This window comes from Augochlora pura, chromosome 10 (assembly GCF_028453695.1).
Source record: "Augochlora pura isolate Apur16 chromosome 10, APUR_v2.2.1, whole genome shotgun sequence".
In the NCBI taxonomy this organism is placed as follows: Eukaryota; Metazoa; Arthropoda; class Insecta; order Hymenoptera; family Halictidae; genus Augochlora; species Augochlora pura.
Window position 1 is genome coordinate 34511792 of NC_135781.1, and position 17705 is coordinate 34529496.

A 17705-nucleotide genomic window follows, 5' to 3' on the forward strand; every position below is an offset into this window, starting at 1 on the left:
GACAGAGGGTGCGAAAGAGAAGTCACCGGCCGGGCCGAGGATCGGCGGGAAAGAGAGGACCGCGAGGAAGAGAGGGAGCAAGAGCAAGAGCAAGAGCGGTAGAAGGGTTCCGACGAGGAACAGGGACAGAGAGCACCCGGCTAGAAGGAGAAATCGAGAGAGAGAGAGAGAGAGAGACGCGCCGCGGTCGAGAAGCCGCATAAAACGAAGACATTCGGAGAGAAAGAGAGACAGGGACCAGCTACAAGTAGAAGAAAATCGTATAAAACGAGTAGGGTGAAAAATGGAGACAAGAGGGAAAGATAGAAGCAGAAGTTGAAACAGAGAAAACCGGAAGAATAGACACCGTCGGAGGGGGGCCGGAGGAAGAATTTCGAGCGAGACGCGAAAGAAATACGGTCGGCGAATCAGGGCGAGAAGGGGGCTGAGGTGGGGGAGCGGATGAACGTCGGGGTTGGGTAGGAGAGGGCTAACTGGGCAACGAAAAATGATAACTTTTGCTGAAATACGCTGGTGGTCAGACGCGCGATGCTAACTTCGCTCCACTTTGCCTCGTTTCCCTCGCTATCGTCCTCTCTGCTGCCCCCTCGCCCCCCCGTGTGTCCCTCTGTCTGCAGGTGAACGTCGACGTGTTCCTTTTTCCGCAGCATTGCCGGCCAACCACTTCGCTTGCTATTTCATTTCCACGTCGACTCGTGTGTACTCGACCACTTATGTGTATCCGAATGCTGGCTACGCAGCTACCGTTCATATGGTACCCCTTGGGGGATGGGAGACAACCGTCCGCCGACCTTCTAGCCCCTACTTTTCTAGGCTTCCACCCTTCTCGGCGAGTTTCGCTCGGACCAGAAAAACTCGGTGGATCCTCGAGGTTTTATACGTATTCCTGTTAACACGTTGCAAACAGAGCACCAGAATTCTCGTGTCCTCCGCTCTATCACCGAATCACGAGGATTCTCCAGTTCTCGTTGCTGTTATTTCGAAAGAAGCAATTTCGTTCTATCATCTTCTTTGCAACATTTCGTTCGCTGTTGTATCAAGCATTAGATAATTTTAATTGATTTCCTCGTCGATTCGATAGCCATGGAACTATCGATACGCGATGCGTTAACTTTGGAGCGTGCCCCTCGTTTAGCTACGCGGCTACCACGTTTCCCGAGCCGATAACGCATCTAAAACGCGACACCGGAACGGATTCGGTGCGATGGCCAGCCCGAGCGACACTTTATCGTCTCAATGGTCGGCGTCGCGACGCCGACGCCGACGCCGCGCCGTTTTTTTCCGAGGGTAATTTCATAGAGTTTTGGCCTGCCGCCAGCTACGCCCTTGCACTCTGTGTGCGCACCCTCCTACACCAGATTCAACCCGATGCAACCCAATGCAACCCGATGCATCCGATGTACCGCGACCGCCGCTCGGAAATGTGTGCGTCGTTTCGCGGTCGCTTCAAAATGGCGGACCACGCGCCGTTGTTCAGTTCGTTATGCCGCGCAGCCCCGACTTTTCCACGATCCTCCGCATTCGTTGCAATCATTTTGTTCCTCGGCGAGGTTGGGTGAAAGTCCACCATTTTCCAGAGCTCGACTCTCGATGCACGATTTATTTTGCAGCGGAAAGCTTTCGCGACGATTAATTAGAGTAGTCTGAGTCGCGGCAATTTTCTTCGCGACGGTAGAGAGATTTTACGCGGCTTCGCGGCAACAACAAAAAATCGGAGCCTGATTATTGGCCACCTTGAAACTAAAGGAGCCAAGTTGCTTGGTTTCCGATCGAAGAGCGCCACGGTCCTCCGGCGATTTCCCCGTGGCCATCGGCCGGCTCGCAGCAAAATGGCGTCCCTTTGGACGGGCGACAAAGCAACCGAGCCGCAGGAAGTCTGTTCAGGATTGTCGAATAAAAACGACAAAAGCAGAGGAAGTGGAAGTCGCCGAAAATCGCGGAGCGCGTCGAAACGGGCGAAGGGTCATCGAGGTTGGAGAACGGAGAACGGAGTACGGAGGAGAGAGAGAAGGGAGGGGTGGAGGAATTTTTGGAAAAATGATCCCGAAGAATGGGGTGGCCAGACGACTGCGGATACATTGCTACAAAAGCTGGAAGCGGAAGCGAGCGCGCGAAACCGTGGCAAAGAGAACAGAGGAGGACAGAGGAGGAGGAGAGTGGCGGACGGACGAGACGAGGGAGAAGGATGAGGCAAGAATTTTGGAGGGAAGAGGAAGCGAAACCGAGACAGAGGAAGGTTAAAGCGGGACTGCGGGGGAGGACAGAGGCCAGAAGGGTGGGAAGATAGAGGAGAAGAGAAAGGGGAGAGCATCCTCGGGGTAGCAGCCGGCAGCCAGTCAGCCAGCCCCGGCCAACATCGACCCGGCGAGCTGCTCTCTGCCCATGCGCAACAATCTTAGCCCAGGGCTAGCGATGGGCCCGATCCAATTCCCGACTTACAACTTCGCGTTACAGAAGTAACGCGGTATCCGGACACCGTTGTCGCTTGGAATAAATCTGGCCGACCGATGGACGAATATCAGTCATCTCGAACTTCGATCGGCCGGTTCAACGACCGGACAACCTGCTCCAACAACTTTTTCCATCCCGTACCTGTGCCGGCCCAGCTAGCACGTTTATTGAAAACGAGAATGCAATTTTTAACTTTACGGACAGCCTTTAATTTGGTAAACGAACCTGCCATTTTCCCTCTTCTTCGGCGGTCTGCAGCTGCCTTTACCATTGCGAACAAGATCGAGGAAAATGATCGCAATCATTTTCTACAATTCTCAAAGATTCGTCCAAATAATTATTAACAATATCGAAGAAGAACGTCGTTTTATAGTTTATTCGGTAGCCGCATCGATACCTTCAGATTTGCATTCTTGTTTTGGCGAACAGGTCGAAGGCGTGGTTCGTAACTTGGATTTAATAGAGGGCATTTCCGAAATGTCGACAGGCTGGTCGAGACGCGAATTAATAGAAATATTTCTCCGGGTTCCGGGATATAGAAAATATTTTGCCACGCGCTCGCCTCCCCAACCCTATTTGGCTTTATCACGGATGCGGGCACGGTTGGACGTGTTATCGATGAAATATTTGTAGACGATATTACTGGTTTCCGATGATCGGCGATTAGCGTCGACCGGCAGGAAAGAGCGAATCGGTACGACATGGAATGTTTTGCGGAGGAGTGCTTCAACCTTCAACGTGACTGGAAAACATTCGCCGTTCCAGCACAATAAATACTGTCAATGCAAACGATTTATACGAGAGCTGTTGCTCGTGTCATCGCCGCGTTGCTCGACATCGCTTGTCCGTCGCAACGACCCCGTGTAACCGGTGACAGATTCTTTCGATATCGCTCGCAACAATGTTCGCTACTGGAAAAACTTTCTCGTGAAAATTATGTCCCGGGGGCTGTTCGCTTTTCTGGGAAAGTTGTAGAGAGGTTTCCAAAATTCTATTCGGTTTCGAGTAAAAGGGCCAACATTTCCATAGTAACATTAGGCGACTTGGAAAAGCTCCAGGAAATTCATTCTACTTTTCGTTAATTGATAAAGCAGAGTCGAATTCCTCGCCCCCGAAGCGAAGCAGTTCGCAAGAGAATTCCGTTGTATTGTCTCCCAAGGGCCCTATTATTTTCGGGAATGGTGTTTGGGATCCGTTTGAAACGGTTATTAATCGACGTTCTCCGAGGTCTAGGAACGTCCACTTGGTGCCACGAGCACTCGTACTTCGTCATCCCTCCCCGAAAACTATGAGGCGTTTAATTAACTCCAGTGTTCGTGGAAAGAGAACGGGAATTCAGATGCAAATGCCGTGACACGCCCACAGGACGACCCTTTCTTCTTCCGGTTAAAACGCAACCATCACGGCCGACCGCTGCGCTGGTTGGACGGATACCCATCCCGATGGAATTTAAATTGGCTCACCACCGAACACATAATTTACCATTTAAGAAACCTAATCGGGGATATTCTTCGGAACTTCCGAAACTAGGAACGACCAAAACATCCCCGGGAATTTTCACTTATCGTTTCGCCGCTACCGCTGAATGCTAGAACTGTCGAGCCCGTCGCAATGGCGGATTACCTTACTTTGGAAACGACGTCTAACAATGACATAAAAAATTTATATGCAGATGGTATTGGATACGTTATAATTTTCTTGATAATATTAGTTACAAAAATATATATTGGAATGACATTTTCTCAATTTTTTGTTTTGTTATACGCTTCAGGGATAACATAAAAAATATAGCAACTTTGTTCGACTTTGATGAAAAGCTCTTTGATTTTGACAGAGAGGTTTGTCTTTTCAGCCCACTGCGGGGCGGAGGAGCAATGGCTTGCGCGCGCAGGAATCGCGTGAAAGATACCGGGGGAAGATTAAATTTGCGCGGCACGAACCGCATTCGTAAATGCGCGAGGCACGTACGAGATCGAGGGATAACGCGATTCGGTTTTTTTCATTTCCGTAATAGTTCGTGTCTCGCCGCGCGACCATGGCCGATTCTCACGGTAAAGGGATAGTAGCCGCGGAATTCTCGGGCGTTCTTTCATCGCCGGCTCCTCGATAGTGGTCAAACGGTGATTCCCATGGGTTCCGATGGATTCGTCGAGGGGACAGCGTGTCGGGAACGGGGGGGAACGAGAGATGAAAGACCGATCAACGGCTTTAACGTTTCGGATTCCCCGAGGAAGCCCCGCGGACGAGATCCGGAGGCAGAGACCGCGTCCGCGGGCTTCCATCGTCGCGAGCAAAAGCGCCGCCGTTTTGGACGTCGGCCGAGACCGAACGGGGTGGAGAACGGGGGCCGAGGGGGTGGAGGAAAAAAATTACTAAATCCCATCTGAATCAGTGGCCCATTGAGACGTCGGCTTGATATCGACCGTGGATATCTCCACGGTTCCTTTCAAAGAAAGCCCGGGCTCTCTTTCTCCCCGTCTCTCGCGCATTTCGGACGGGGGGAGGGGGGGAGGGAGGGAGGAAAGGAAAACCGAACAAGAAGAAGGCTTATTCCTGACAATACATCCTTCGACGATGCGCGAGGGTGTGTCGGCTGACAGACAGATAGACAGACAGTTCCTGTCTACCGGATATCCAAGCAAAACCCGCGTCTACCCCTCTGTGTATCAGCCACCTTCGCTCACCTCCTACTTTTGAGAACCGAGGTACGTCGAGACGGTTCGGGCTTCTGTGAATCACTGATGGAACGGATCTCTCCTCTTTGAAGTTATCCGCATCGATTTCGGAGATCTACTTTTTCTAAACTGAAATTTTCGGGATAGACGAATTATTCGTATCGTTGTGTAGATTGGCGACGCGATCGACACCTTCCCGCAACTGGTTCGTCTGTTTTAAATTGCTATTCCCGAACCGTTCCTGTGATTTCATTGCTTACAATACAATTTCTTTTATTAGATCATACCATCGGTTCGTGCCACGAATAGGTCTATACTTCTCGAAGCGTAATCACAGAGCGATAAGCGAGCGAGGGAAAGGAGCTTGGATGATCGAGTTTAGAGTCTACAGAAGGCATTCGAGTCGCAATCGCACGCGTTCGCCTCGAGCATCTTCCGCGAGTTTCGCAAAGGAGATACAGGGCGGTTTACGTAGAAGGAAAGTGCTTTGATCGATTTCGAAAAGGAAATTTTAATCTCGGAGATCAACAAGATCGTTCTAGGCCTGAAGTTTGTCGCTTCAAAGAGGTGTCTGGTACCCTGCACTCCCAAAAATCATTTGCCCACAGATATTTCAAGAAACCGTTAACTGTGGACACCACCAATTTATAGGATGGCTTAATAAATAACCTTATCGAGGAGTCCTCTGGCAGAGCCAGCAGAAAATCCACCCCTCCTATTGCTTCCCTCCATCGTTATTTATATCGCTGCTAAAATCTAAAGTCTGCAGGCCAGTATCTCGTGGAAACAGAATATTCGAGACCGATCGTAGCAGAGTCCGAGGTGTATCTTTCGGAGGCGAGGGCTTTAATCTCTGGTGGAACGACGCGAAAGCCCTTTTCCGTATTCCTATCGTAAAATCGCGATCATACATTCATCGGATCCTCCGCTTCCTAACCCTCCACCTCCTCGTTGTCGCGGCGTCTGGCTTCCACTCGTGTTCCCCGATCGGTGCACTCGGCGATAGAGAGTGCAAGATAAAGGAAGAAAGAGAGAGAGAGAGAGAGAGAGAAGGAGGGTGGGATGGATCGATTTATAACGAAAGGTTCGACGATCACTTACGACGCGGGAGGGATGAGGCGCGTTGGGTTCGTAACGGGACACCCTGTAGAACGGACCATGGGCGGCGGACAGCGCGTTTTGCGGTGACAGAGCGTGTCTGATGGAGGGTTGTCACGGTATGGGAGCACCCCTCAGACTTCGATATTAAAGCCCTCCTAATATAAGAGCAAAAGCTCCGGCTCTCTCTCCGCGTCGTCGATATGCTCGTTTCAAACCTTTTCTCCTTTTCCTCTCTCTCTCTCTCTCTCTCTCTCTCTCTCTCTCTCTCTCTCTGTTTCTCCTCCTCTCTCTAGCTCTCGCCTTCGCACTCGCTCTCTCCCCTCGGAAATCTTCTGGCTGGCGATACACTGACTTCTGTGCGCGAGCGAACGACCCGGCTGGATTTGCGGGTAAGCGAGTGGGCGTGCGAGGGTGGATCGCGAAAGGGATGGACAGATTTATTAAGCAGTGCGCGACTCCCTCCGCGCGGAGCGTGCGAGGATATTGCACCGTAAAATGCCCGTAAAACCGGGCACAAATTTGCTCGATACAAACGAATCTCTGTTCTTATTAACCCTCGGGCCCTTCGAGAGCTGCTACTCGTTCTCTCGTATTCCGTAGGTCCTTCATCTAGGCCCTTTGAGTGCCTAATGCGTCCTTATCCGGTTTACTATCGTCTCTGTCTTCGGGAACTCGCGTCTCCCGTAATCCCACTCACTCTAATCCCTTGCACTACAATAACGAGACAGATTTGTTATCAAGATTTCATAAATCATCCAATAAGCAGGGACGCTAGTAATTTCTTCTAACCAGAAACAAACTAATTGCCGTGTCTTTCGTCTGTTTTCAGAGCTTGATTAATTTTATGTTAATCAGAAAAAAAACCGAATAAAAGAATACGAAATAAAAGAATTAAGGAGAAGGTAGATTGCTACTTTCCATCTATCCTGTAAGATTTAACATGTTCTCCGACTACCAAATAAAAGTCTCACTAACCACCAAATGAAATCTCGCCATAAAATTCCGAGGACAGCCGAGGTTCCGACGATTAATTTACGGTCTCATTTACGAGACACCGCGCCTGTCTGAATCAAACAATTAAAGAGACACCCGGATTCGCCTGTTTTCAGGAGCCATCCGTCCCAAACCGACCGGAAAAAGCAAAGCGCGGAGACGGAAGAGGCGAGAGGCGAGAGGCGAGAGGTGCAGAGAAGAGAAACGACTTAAATGCATGCTTAGATGCGTGCACACAAACGGCGAGGAGGGTGTGCACGTGTGCGGGGGCGCGTGCACTCCCCATGCTCCCGGCTTCCGTATCCATCTGACACGCGCCATTGACCACGAATGCGCGTCCGATAGGCGACGGGGCCCCGTGGATCTCCTCAAAAATCAAGTTATCTCCATTCTCCGCGCATCGCAGCCCCTTCGAACGAAACGGCGCCGTCTTTCCCGGCCGAGACGCCGAGCATGTCGCACAAATTTATCGGAAATACCGCGCGAGAGATTACGGAGGATTGTCGTTTTATTCCCCGGGCTCCGGGAATTCGTGCGCCGTATTTTCCTCTCTCTCTCTCCCCCTCTCTCTCTCTCTGTCTCTCTCTCTTCGTGTCCTTCCCCGCGTTTTCAAATCCGTGCGACGCCCCCAATCCGGCAAATTTTATTCCCTTTAATCCCATAATTTCTCTCGTCGGACGTACACGCACGGAACTTCGGTACTTTAAATCCATGCTCAAAGTTAAAACCGGCTGTCGAGGTAATTTTTATTACCCTCTTCCTGCAGCTTGTTTCATAATCCGCGGCCAGCACGAAAACTCGAGAGAAGTTTTCGCAAATACCAGCCAACGTTTGACTTCGTTTCCGTCCGCGGCCGCGTTTCCATCGTATTTGCGATCAACTTTTTGCGGCGAGGAGAGCTCTTGCCATATCGAACAACTAATTGTTGCGCGGGAATACTTTTTATCGGTTTCGACACCTGAAGATCGAGTGCATCCAAGTTTACTCACAGCAAATCGTCTGCACCAAAGGCTCAGCCAGTTCGCGTTTCGTATCTTCTTCCCGGCAGGCAACTCCAGAATGATGTCCGCGTTATGGTACGCTTGTAGCTTCTGCGGCTCCCTGGGCAGACAAAAAGAAACGGTAAAGATCGTCCATCGTGCCTTTAACCGTTCCAACAACGCTTGTTACATTTTCAACCATCGACCAGCTTTCGAAAAATATTTCAAAAATAATAACTGCCCAGCCATTTATTGCTATCGTGAACAGTGTTAACGTGTTCTAAATAATATATTGCAATTGTTAAGTTTTTGCTAACTATTGAAGCGTCGGAACCAAAAGCGTTCAAGAAGTAAATTCAACTTCTATGGCCTCGGTCGTTCAATCAAAGTTTAAAGCAGTATCGTATCCAAATGAAGGTGGAACTACCGACACCGATCATCCGCAGTTATTTAACTTGGCGAATTCAGCCACCCCGGCGTAGTCAATTTACAAAAACACAGTTTCGAACCGGGGTGCTCGAAGTGGCTGTTTATTCCAAGAGCTTGACAGAGACGAGCAGCAACGGCGCGGCGCGGCGCGGCGCGGCAGCGAGACGAAACGTAATAAAGTGCTCGCGCGGATGAAATCCGAACGAGATCGGCGTATAATTCCCGTTTTATTAACTGCACCCCCGCGATCCATTCGTCCGGCCTTCCTCCTGTTTCCATCCTCGATCCACGTTCAACCCCCCCTCCCACGACTTCCGCACAACATGCTCTTTGAGTTTCATTTCATCCCTTGGTTACGGTATGCCGCTTTCGTCCGACTGCCCCCCTATCGGCCTCCCTAGTCATCCCACCCTTACACTCTTTTCTTTCCCTCTCTTTTCCCCTTTCTTTCCCTTTCTTGCAGCCCGCGTCAACCCTGACCGCACGCGCTACCAACCACCTTCCAAACGCGTTTCTCCTTTTGGTTCGTGGTCGCTCGTGCGAGAACAAGGCATAGCAAAGACTTTCGCGGCTCCCTTTCAAGTGGCCCTACGAGCCACCCAAAAATCGCACCCATAGAAAATCCACCCCCCGATCCCTTTGCACGGTAACATTTCATTTTGAAACGTGACAGACGGAAGAGGTCTTGCGATTTGAACTTTTTGCTCCCGAATGTCTACCAACAATTGCTGCGATGTTTTAAAAGGCTTTTTATCAAATGTTGCAACCGTGAGTTAAAAGTCGCTTAGATTGGAAGAAGTGTCTACTTTTAGCGGATAAAACCGCACCGAGTGCAGAGAGCTTAGCTTGCCTGGTCCCAATGGAAATGGATTTATCCGGGTGGTCAAGATGGGACAAATGATTCGAAAAGTAAATACCATCGGATGATACGTGGGAGAGCCGCGTTGCGAAAGCCGCGAGTCGTGGGAAAACTAACAATCACGTCGGGCGGAAGCCAACAACGGTGAAAGTATCGACTAGGAATGGACAACGGGCCTTACTCGCCCAACTCCACCGGCGGATACGGGATTATGTAACCGTGCGGGCCAGGAGTAGTTCCGTTGTTCGCCCAGAAATACACGTCCATCAAGGCCCCATCGTACGTAAAGCCCTTAATGAAGAACGTCGAGTCGTCCACGCAGTAGACAACGCCCTTGACTCCTTTGCAGGAGACGTGCTGGTTCCCATCGGACGAGCAGTTCAGAGGTCCGATGTATGTGCCGTAGTAGTCGCTTCCTCTTCTCGCATCGCCTGCAATCGGACAACCAATCATTTAAACGAATAGTTCAAAAATAAGGACATACGTTCAATAAATGGTATCTTTAAGAATGAACTTCATATTGAGATATTAACTTGCTATTACCCTTTTCTTTTAACCAACTGTTTGAAATAAGGTACGCCTCTGTGCGTCGCGATTTCTAATCGGAGAAGACGCAACTAACTTTTGTTCGTTACGACTTCGCGATAGAGCATCAATCGCGCCACGCAGGCCAACCCTAAACGTTTGGGACCACGAAAAGACGACGACGGACGGGACTGGATTGGAGCTCGGGTTCGTGGTTGGCGCAGGGGGAAGCACGGTTTCACCCTCGTGATATAGGTTGGACGCATCGCCGCCCCGATACAAAAGCGGTGGCGGACGGACCGGTCGGCTGTGCCGCGATTTGCATGAATTTCATTTCATTTGCTCGACAGGCCCATAAAGCGGCCGGATAGGAGGAGAACCCCCCAACCAGACCGGCAGTAAAGCAGTAAAGATCGTGGAACGTTTATGCGAGACTGTTTCGGATTCGACCGCGGCTCCGCCGATCGCCTTGAAACGTTTCGAGATTAGCGGCCGCGTTTAACAGTTCAAAGAAAACCACCAAAGAGGAAGAGGGAGCAGATTCGGCGAGGAATGTACTCGGAAAGCCGCGGCGCAAAAAATCGAGACCTCTTCTACGAACTCCACGGTCCCCGAGATTTCAAATTGAACACGCCAGTTTCAAGCGGATAGACGACGCCCCGTAAATCTTTCTGGTTCACGCGAATTTCTCTTCGAAATTCAGCGCAATCGGCTTAATGGTTCAATCGGAAATTTGAATTTAGGGCACGCGCTGGTCCGCGGATTAAACATTGGAAAATATTAAACAATTTGGTATGTCGAATAAACGAATTCGAATATAAAAAACGGGGACAAATCGGTTCTTTGCTACTAGCTTGGCTTTCTCTGGAACTCGATGCTTCGGATCGAAACTTCGCTCGATTTTAGACACTGTTCCGGATCGAGTCCATCGCTCGATTGATTCGTCGTCCTCTGAACCACGGTATCCACGATCGAACCCTTAAACGTCAAAGTGCCCGGGATCGAATCGCGCGTCGCTCGGATCACTAAAAGTCTGTCCTCGATGGATTCCCATTGAACAGTCCCCCAGCGATCCAGCGATTTTTGCAGCTCGCGAAACACGAGGATAATTAACACGTCGCTAGGCGCTCAGCCGGCGAGCTGTTCCGAAACGCAGATTCGAGGCTTTTAGTCCACCCTCGGGGAGTCGCCCCCGCCCCCGCCCCCCTGGTTCACCCGTTCGCTGGTGGCAGCGTCGGTGTTAGTGAACGAGAGCCCCGTTCTTCTCGAGTCAGAGTCGTCGTAGTCGTCATCGTCCTCGCAGCCGCTACACACCCCATCTCGGTCTACGGCAGGATATTACGGTGATGCGACAATGAACGCGGTGATCGCTATCTGGCCGGTATTGGGGGACATCGCCCCTCTCTCTTTCTCAGTTTCCCTCGACGCGTGGTTGCGCCGGCGAGCAACTAAAATCGGATAGCGATCGGTGAGCCGGCGTTAGCGCAAAGAGAGGGGAGAAGAGAACAGAATGAATGAAACGGAAGAGGGTGCGAATGGGAAGGAGAGACGGAGAGAATGTGTGCGTGTGTGTGTGTGTGTGTAAGAGTAAGAGAGGGAGCGCGAGGGCCGTGGAGAGACTACTCGAAATACACTGGGAAGAACGGTGGCCGGGGGTATCTACTAGTAAACACTCGCTCGACGAGACCGTGCGCGCGAGCGTGCAGAGCTCTGCGTGCGTACCTCCTAAACTACCCCCGACTGGTGCTTAAACTGCCTCCCCTTTTATTATGGGCCGCGACGGTTATTGGATTGTACCGTGCTATTTGTCGGCTGCCACACTAATGGATCCATAATCACCGCGACGAATTAACGGTACGCGACGATGCCGATGGGACGCTACTTTAAACACGACACCCCCGGTTGCACGACCTTCGTTCACCGTGGGTGGTCTTCAACATCGGGACTCGTGGCTACACTTTTTCGTTTCACGCTTGGCCCTCTGAAGAATGGAATTGTACAGACTCTGTAACACCGGATTATTGGAACATTAAGGTATTGTCTTTTCGTTGAAACATTGCAAGCGCGACGAGTTAATAAAGGATTACGATCAGCCTTCCGTTGACGAGCATAGAAAGCATCCGCGCCAAATATCCTTTTCCTTCTTCGCAGGAGAAATCGTTCTGGACGTTAGCGACTGGAGAAAGACGTCAGCGGCTTCGGAGTACAGCCGAAGGAATCTCGCGTGTCCGTCGGGTGGTTCCTCGGGTGGAGCACCGGCTCGAGATCGTGACGGACATCTTAGGACGAGGGGCCTGGTCCGCGTATATCCTGAGAGGTTCGTCTGAAAGCAGGATATGATCCCGGAGTGGCGAGGGTGGTTCGGTCAACATTTGAGCGAGGCAAACATCGCTCAGCCGAGCTTCTTCCCCACGGTCCTCCGGCTCGGTGATCCGTGGCCGATCTCGATGAGACTCGCGGCGCGTTGTCCTTCGGCCCGGTAGATCTCGGTAGATCTCAGAGCCCGGGCTTTCGTCGTAGGCTGTTCGGCGAGGGAATACCTTAGCCCTGGGGCGGCTCGGCTCGACACAAAGCATATTGCATGTGCTCGAAACACACAATCGCGGTCGGGATCCGTCAGGGTTCGTTACTTCCTCGCGTCGATGGTCTTCGCTGTTTCGATCGGATTCTACGGATCCCCCGGGGCACCCGTTTAATGAGGATAGTCATGAAAAATTCACTCGTTATCTCGCCCCAGCGAAACGATATACCCGGACCGTGCGCGAGTCGGGAGAGCCGACTCGATTAAACAATTGTTGCGACGGCTCGCGTGGTATTTTCGAAGGGACAAACGTCGGCGCCGAGGCTCGCGAGTAACAGTGACCACCGTTCTCCGCCGAGTTTCACTCCTGGAACTGCTAACAGGGGTCGCTGAACCATCGAGACGGCAAACTTTTAACAACACAGCGGCCATTCTTGCGCCGTAGAGTCTAGCGAAGTCGTCCTTCCTGGGACCGGACGAGGCTCGGATAAAAGGTTGTTCCACTGTACCGTACCTTGGTCGTTAAACTTCATTGTTCAACGTCGAGTGGGCGCAATTGATCGACGGATCATAGATTCCGAAGACGGCTCTGCTGAATTTTCCTCCCGACTGTACGCGTCTGCTAGTTCCAGGCATCTTCTACGGCTGCCACTCGTTAATTAATCAGAGGCAAATGTTTTTTGGTCGATGCGAGAGGTCGACGGTTTGTACGGCTTCGGTCCGCGTTCGCGCGCCTCCGGGCTCGCGTTCAACGGCGAAAGTCTCGAGAAATATTCCGTTATTGCCTGGTCTCCCTTCGAGGAAGCCGACCCGCGGTTCTCGCTCGCATTCAAGATCGCCATTTGTCGAGGATGTTCGCCGAGCGGCCGCGAAATTTTACAATTTCTCCCGTGGAATAAACACGGCCGAGCTAGAGGCTGCTGTCCGTCGTCGCTTTTGTAACGGCACAGCCAGCCTCGCCCGAGTCACGGCAGCTAATTGGGAAATCAATTAGCAATGAATGATGCTTTGTTTCCCGGCAGAATCTATGAGCCGCGTATTCAGAGGCCCGCGGCGCGGCGCGGCGCGGCGCGGCGCTGTTCGAGAAGCGGGAAACCGCGAGGCAGCCTTGTTTTTCGCATGCCATTGAACAGGATACAGCGCATCGTTCTTGCCGAGGTTCGCTCGGTAATATTCTCTATTTTAATCGACCTTCTCTCGACGATTACGTCGACGATTGTCCGATTAACGGCTGCATCCGTGTTTCTTATGAAATTCTCAAGGAAAAACTCTCGAATAGATCGGTGTCTCTGAATCTTCGAGATTTCGAAGGTTTCATTCGTTGGTCACATACGCGTTGGTTAGAGTCGCAGCTGCGTAAGCCACATTTTCCTCATTGTGAACAATTTAGTGTCTACTATCGTAACCCATTTGCGTGGGCTGCGATAAATTTTAACTAGAATTTTGAAATTCATTTTTATCGCGACATACTCCAGAAAATTATACGTTTCTAGGTTGTTTCCAGATTTGATTTCATCGATTAAATGATTTGGAATTCGAAGGAATTCTTGGTTTTCTGTTCGCACCGAGAACCGCCAAGAAGAATGCGGACAAACGTAACGATGAACTCAACTATCGAGTTTTGCATCGGTCGAACGAGATACTCCGTCGATTTCGTAATACCGTTGGCCTCGTGGGACCGATTTAACCCGCCGCGAATAACGCCGGGTAATCAGACCACAAAAAGAGAGAGAATCGGTACGTGACCGGCTATGTCGGTTAGACCTGCATACAGACGCGATGCACTTTCACTTTTCGTACCGCCTGGCTCGGTTCTCTCGGCAAACAAACAGGACACCGTGAGATCGGGAAGAGAACTCGTTTATAGACGCGGCTTCGAAACGCAATGGAGACAGTTTTTCTATTCGTTGTTACGCGATGTGAAACTGCCGAGATTATTTCCTTGACGAACGAACGCGTGGATCCGCGATCTAAGGATAAAACTTTCGAGCGGCATTCAGGAATATTCGCGCCATTCGTAGGAAACGTTGAAATCACGATCGTCCGGATCGACGAGGAAATCCTCGATAAACAGACTGCGGCGATGGGTCGAGATGCAGCGGAGATGCATCGGCTTGTCCCCGGTTTAATCGGTTTAATCGGAGCAGAGGTGCTGATTTTATCGGACACGCGTTACAGCACAAGTGGCAGCGCGAGTTTTCGAGCAAGCACGACGCTTCATTGTCCCCCAACTCGGTGGAGTCTGTGCATGTGCGGAGGGAAGAGGGTGTCGCGGGATGTCGCTGGGTGCCGGAGGATGGTGCACAGGGTGGCGAGAAGCTGCAGCGGGGCGGAGAGGCGAGCCGGTGACTTAAGACGTTAACGAGACTAACCGGATTCATCGGTGCTCCGGAGGGGCGAGTCTTGCCCCGAGAAGGGTGAAGAAAGGAGAGTGCCGGGCGGCACTGATTTTAATCAAGATATGGCCTGGCAGCAGCCAACGGCGGATCAAGTGAGCCAGGGCTTATCGATTTTCTAAGTGCTCCCGACCGGCACGCCGCTGCTGCCGCGACACTACCGTGAATCCGAAAGTAATGCTGCCCTGCCATCCGACGCTGCCATTCCTCGTGAAACAACCGGACGTCCGAGGATCCTCGAGGACCTTCGATTGCCCTAACTCTGCTCGAACAACTCCCGCACACCTACCACTTCTCCTCTCGCCCGAAAATCACCCGAACGATCGCGATACCCTGCGAACACCTGCCAAACGAAGGAGTTGGGCAATATGTAACTGGCAATCGCTTCTAGGAAATTCAGGTCGCTGCATGTATTCCCAAAAGAACAAGCTAATGAATAAACTAAAGAAGTTACGTCGCGATACTTTCGAGAACTCGTCTCGTCTCATCTCGATTTTCCCGTTTCGCCTAAATTTAGCGATCGCTTAAAATCAATTTTGGACGAGCAACGACTACAAAGAAATCGATAAGTTTCTGAAAAAATCATCGAGCAGTTGCACAACCGGTTTTAATTGACAAATGGTTGCGCAACGGAATTTTTGCCGAGCATTACGCGACCGGTCGCAAAGTTTACCGTAATCGTAACCATGAGCGCCTAATCGGAGGGACCGGCGAGAGATTCCGGCTCCAGCATGAATCCTCGAACCCCTTAATCCGTGCATTGATTCGCCGCGCACCGGTTAATCCGGATAATCGTCGCAGACAAGGCAATCTCTTAATTGATCGAGCCAGACAGCCGTCCGTCGTCGTCGTCGTCGTCGTCGCCGTCGCCGTCGCCGTCGTCTTCCAAGGAGAATACGAATGATATTTTTTTTGTCGTTTGCCCGTTAAGAGATTAAAGCCAAGGGGTCGGCCGGCTCGTTTTAGATCCATTATACTTTCGGTGCTAGAGGGACGAAGCGGAGAGGAGGGCGGAATGAACGAAAGGGACAGGTGAATCGGAGACCTGCGTCGAGGAGCAAATGAAGAAGAAACATTCTGCGAAGGACTAAGCCGATGGAGGAGGAGACTCAAATGACTGAGAGGGCTGAGGAGAACAGGGAAGCGCTACCGTCTCGCAAAAATGGCTACTGCGAGGGAAGGAGAAGTAATTTGAATAGTTTCCTACCCTAGACCCTGGGATAACAGCGATCTTGCATAGATAGATCTTGCTTTCTTCCGTGTTTTACAGAAACTGCACGACCGTGAAAAGAATGTTGAACTCCTCGACTTAAGAAAACTAGGTAAAAAGGAACGGCTTACGTCTTCGTTTAATACTCGATCTTTTTTTTTCGATTATTTTATAATACTACAAAGTGTGTACACTCCTTCATAGAAAATGCTTGCTCGAATAAGTCACGTTATCGGAGCAAATTTTATAATAGAAACTTTGAAAGATTTCTACGAATTCGAACTTCTCGCATTTATGAGACTATGCACGCCGGGCACTATTACTCTTCTCAGATTCGATCATGCTGTTTCGCAATATTTGCACCGATGCGTAGACAGAGAGATAGAGAGGCAAAGCTAGATGAATAGAAAAGGGGAGAGAGAGAGATTGTAAGATAGAAGAGGCAGGGAGGAGAATAAAAGTTAGAGACAGCGTAGAAAAGAGTGAATCTCACGAGTGAATGAAAATGAGGAGAAATAGGAAGGAGAGAAAAACGGCGAAGAGGGAGAAAGAAGAGACGAAGTGGAGAAACGAAGAGGAGAGACGAAGAATGGACCGAAGAGAAAGGGAGCGAAGGGGGAGGGCATGCTGAGCTTGCAGAAAGGGTGACTGGTGATGCGTACCATAGCTACCTCGGCAAATGCATTAAGACCACCCTGCGCCACCCCCTGGCAATATCGAACTGACTGCGCGACTCTCCCTCTCCCTCCCCCTCTCCATCTCTCTCCCTCCCTCTCTCTCGCGCTCTCTCTCTCTCTCTCTCTCTCTCTCTCTCTGTCTCTCCCTGTTCTCTCGAGCTCTCCTCTCCTCTCTCCGTTCTCCGTGCAGGATACACGACGTTTCTCGCGCCTCGTTTGCCGTGAGAGTAACGCGGCCGCGGTCTCGAGGTACTCTCGCGATCCTCGATCGTGAACGAGCGTCGACCGAGTGCTGGAAACACTGGTGACGCCTTCCGGTGGTTGCCCGGAAACAAACGAGATCTCACGGAAATAGAACTCGTGCCGGTGCGAAGGTCCTAGGGGCTCAAGGCGATCGGCAAACACCGAAATCGCGAAATAAAGCCGCGGGAGAAACTCACCCCTGTCGCCTATCTTTTTCCGATCCGGCTTCCTCTATTTTTCCTACCTCTCCCGGCCCCGATTTATCGCTTTGCTTCAATCTACCGAGGTCCGAACGAACAGGGCCAGTAAAATTTACGGCGGCCGATGCCTGGGAGAGGTTAAACATTCTGCGGTAGACAATTAAGCTTCCGCGAGACTCTTTTAGAATCTCGTTTCGACTGAAAAGTCGGAAGACTTTGTTCCTTCGATTAAATTGAATAGAAAAGGAAGGTACCGATAGTCCTGGGCGAGAGCCGTTCGGATTTATTTGTAACTAAAAGGTTCCCGGAGCAGTTGCTCGGGAACAGAATGTGCGCAAGAGCTAGGTCTTAGTTAGGGAGATTGTGAGAAGAATAATTAAAAGGGACGGTGCTCGCCACAATTTCATTAATGAACCAAGGAAAGGGACCCGATTCTGTTTACAAT

At 50.9% G+C, this 17705-nt stretch overlaps 1 protein-coding gene across 1 annotated transcript in view; it reads right to left on the bottom strand.

The window, feature by feature from the left end:
* The window catches only part of LOC144475545 (protein Skeletor, isoforms B/C), a 37802-nt gene that overhangs the window by 10505 nt on the left and 9592 nt on the right, over positions 1-17705 (bottom strand). The window contains exons 2-3 of the mRNA XM_078191542.1: positions 9670-9919; positions 8210-8321 (exon numbers count right to left, since the gene is read on the bottom strand). Of these exons, the coding sequence (XP_078047668.1) occupies positions 8210-8321; positions 9670-9919 (362 nt within the window). The remainder of the gene's footprint in view (positions 1-8209; positions 8322-9669; positions 9920-17705) is intronic.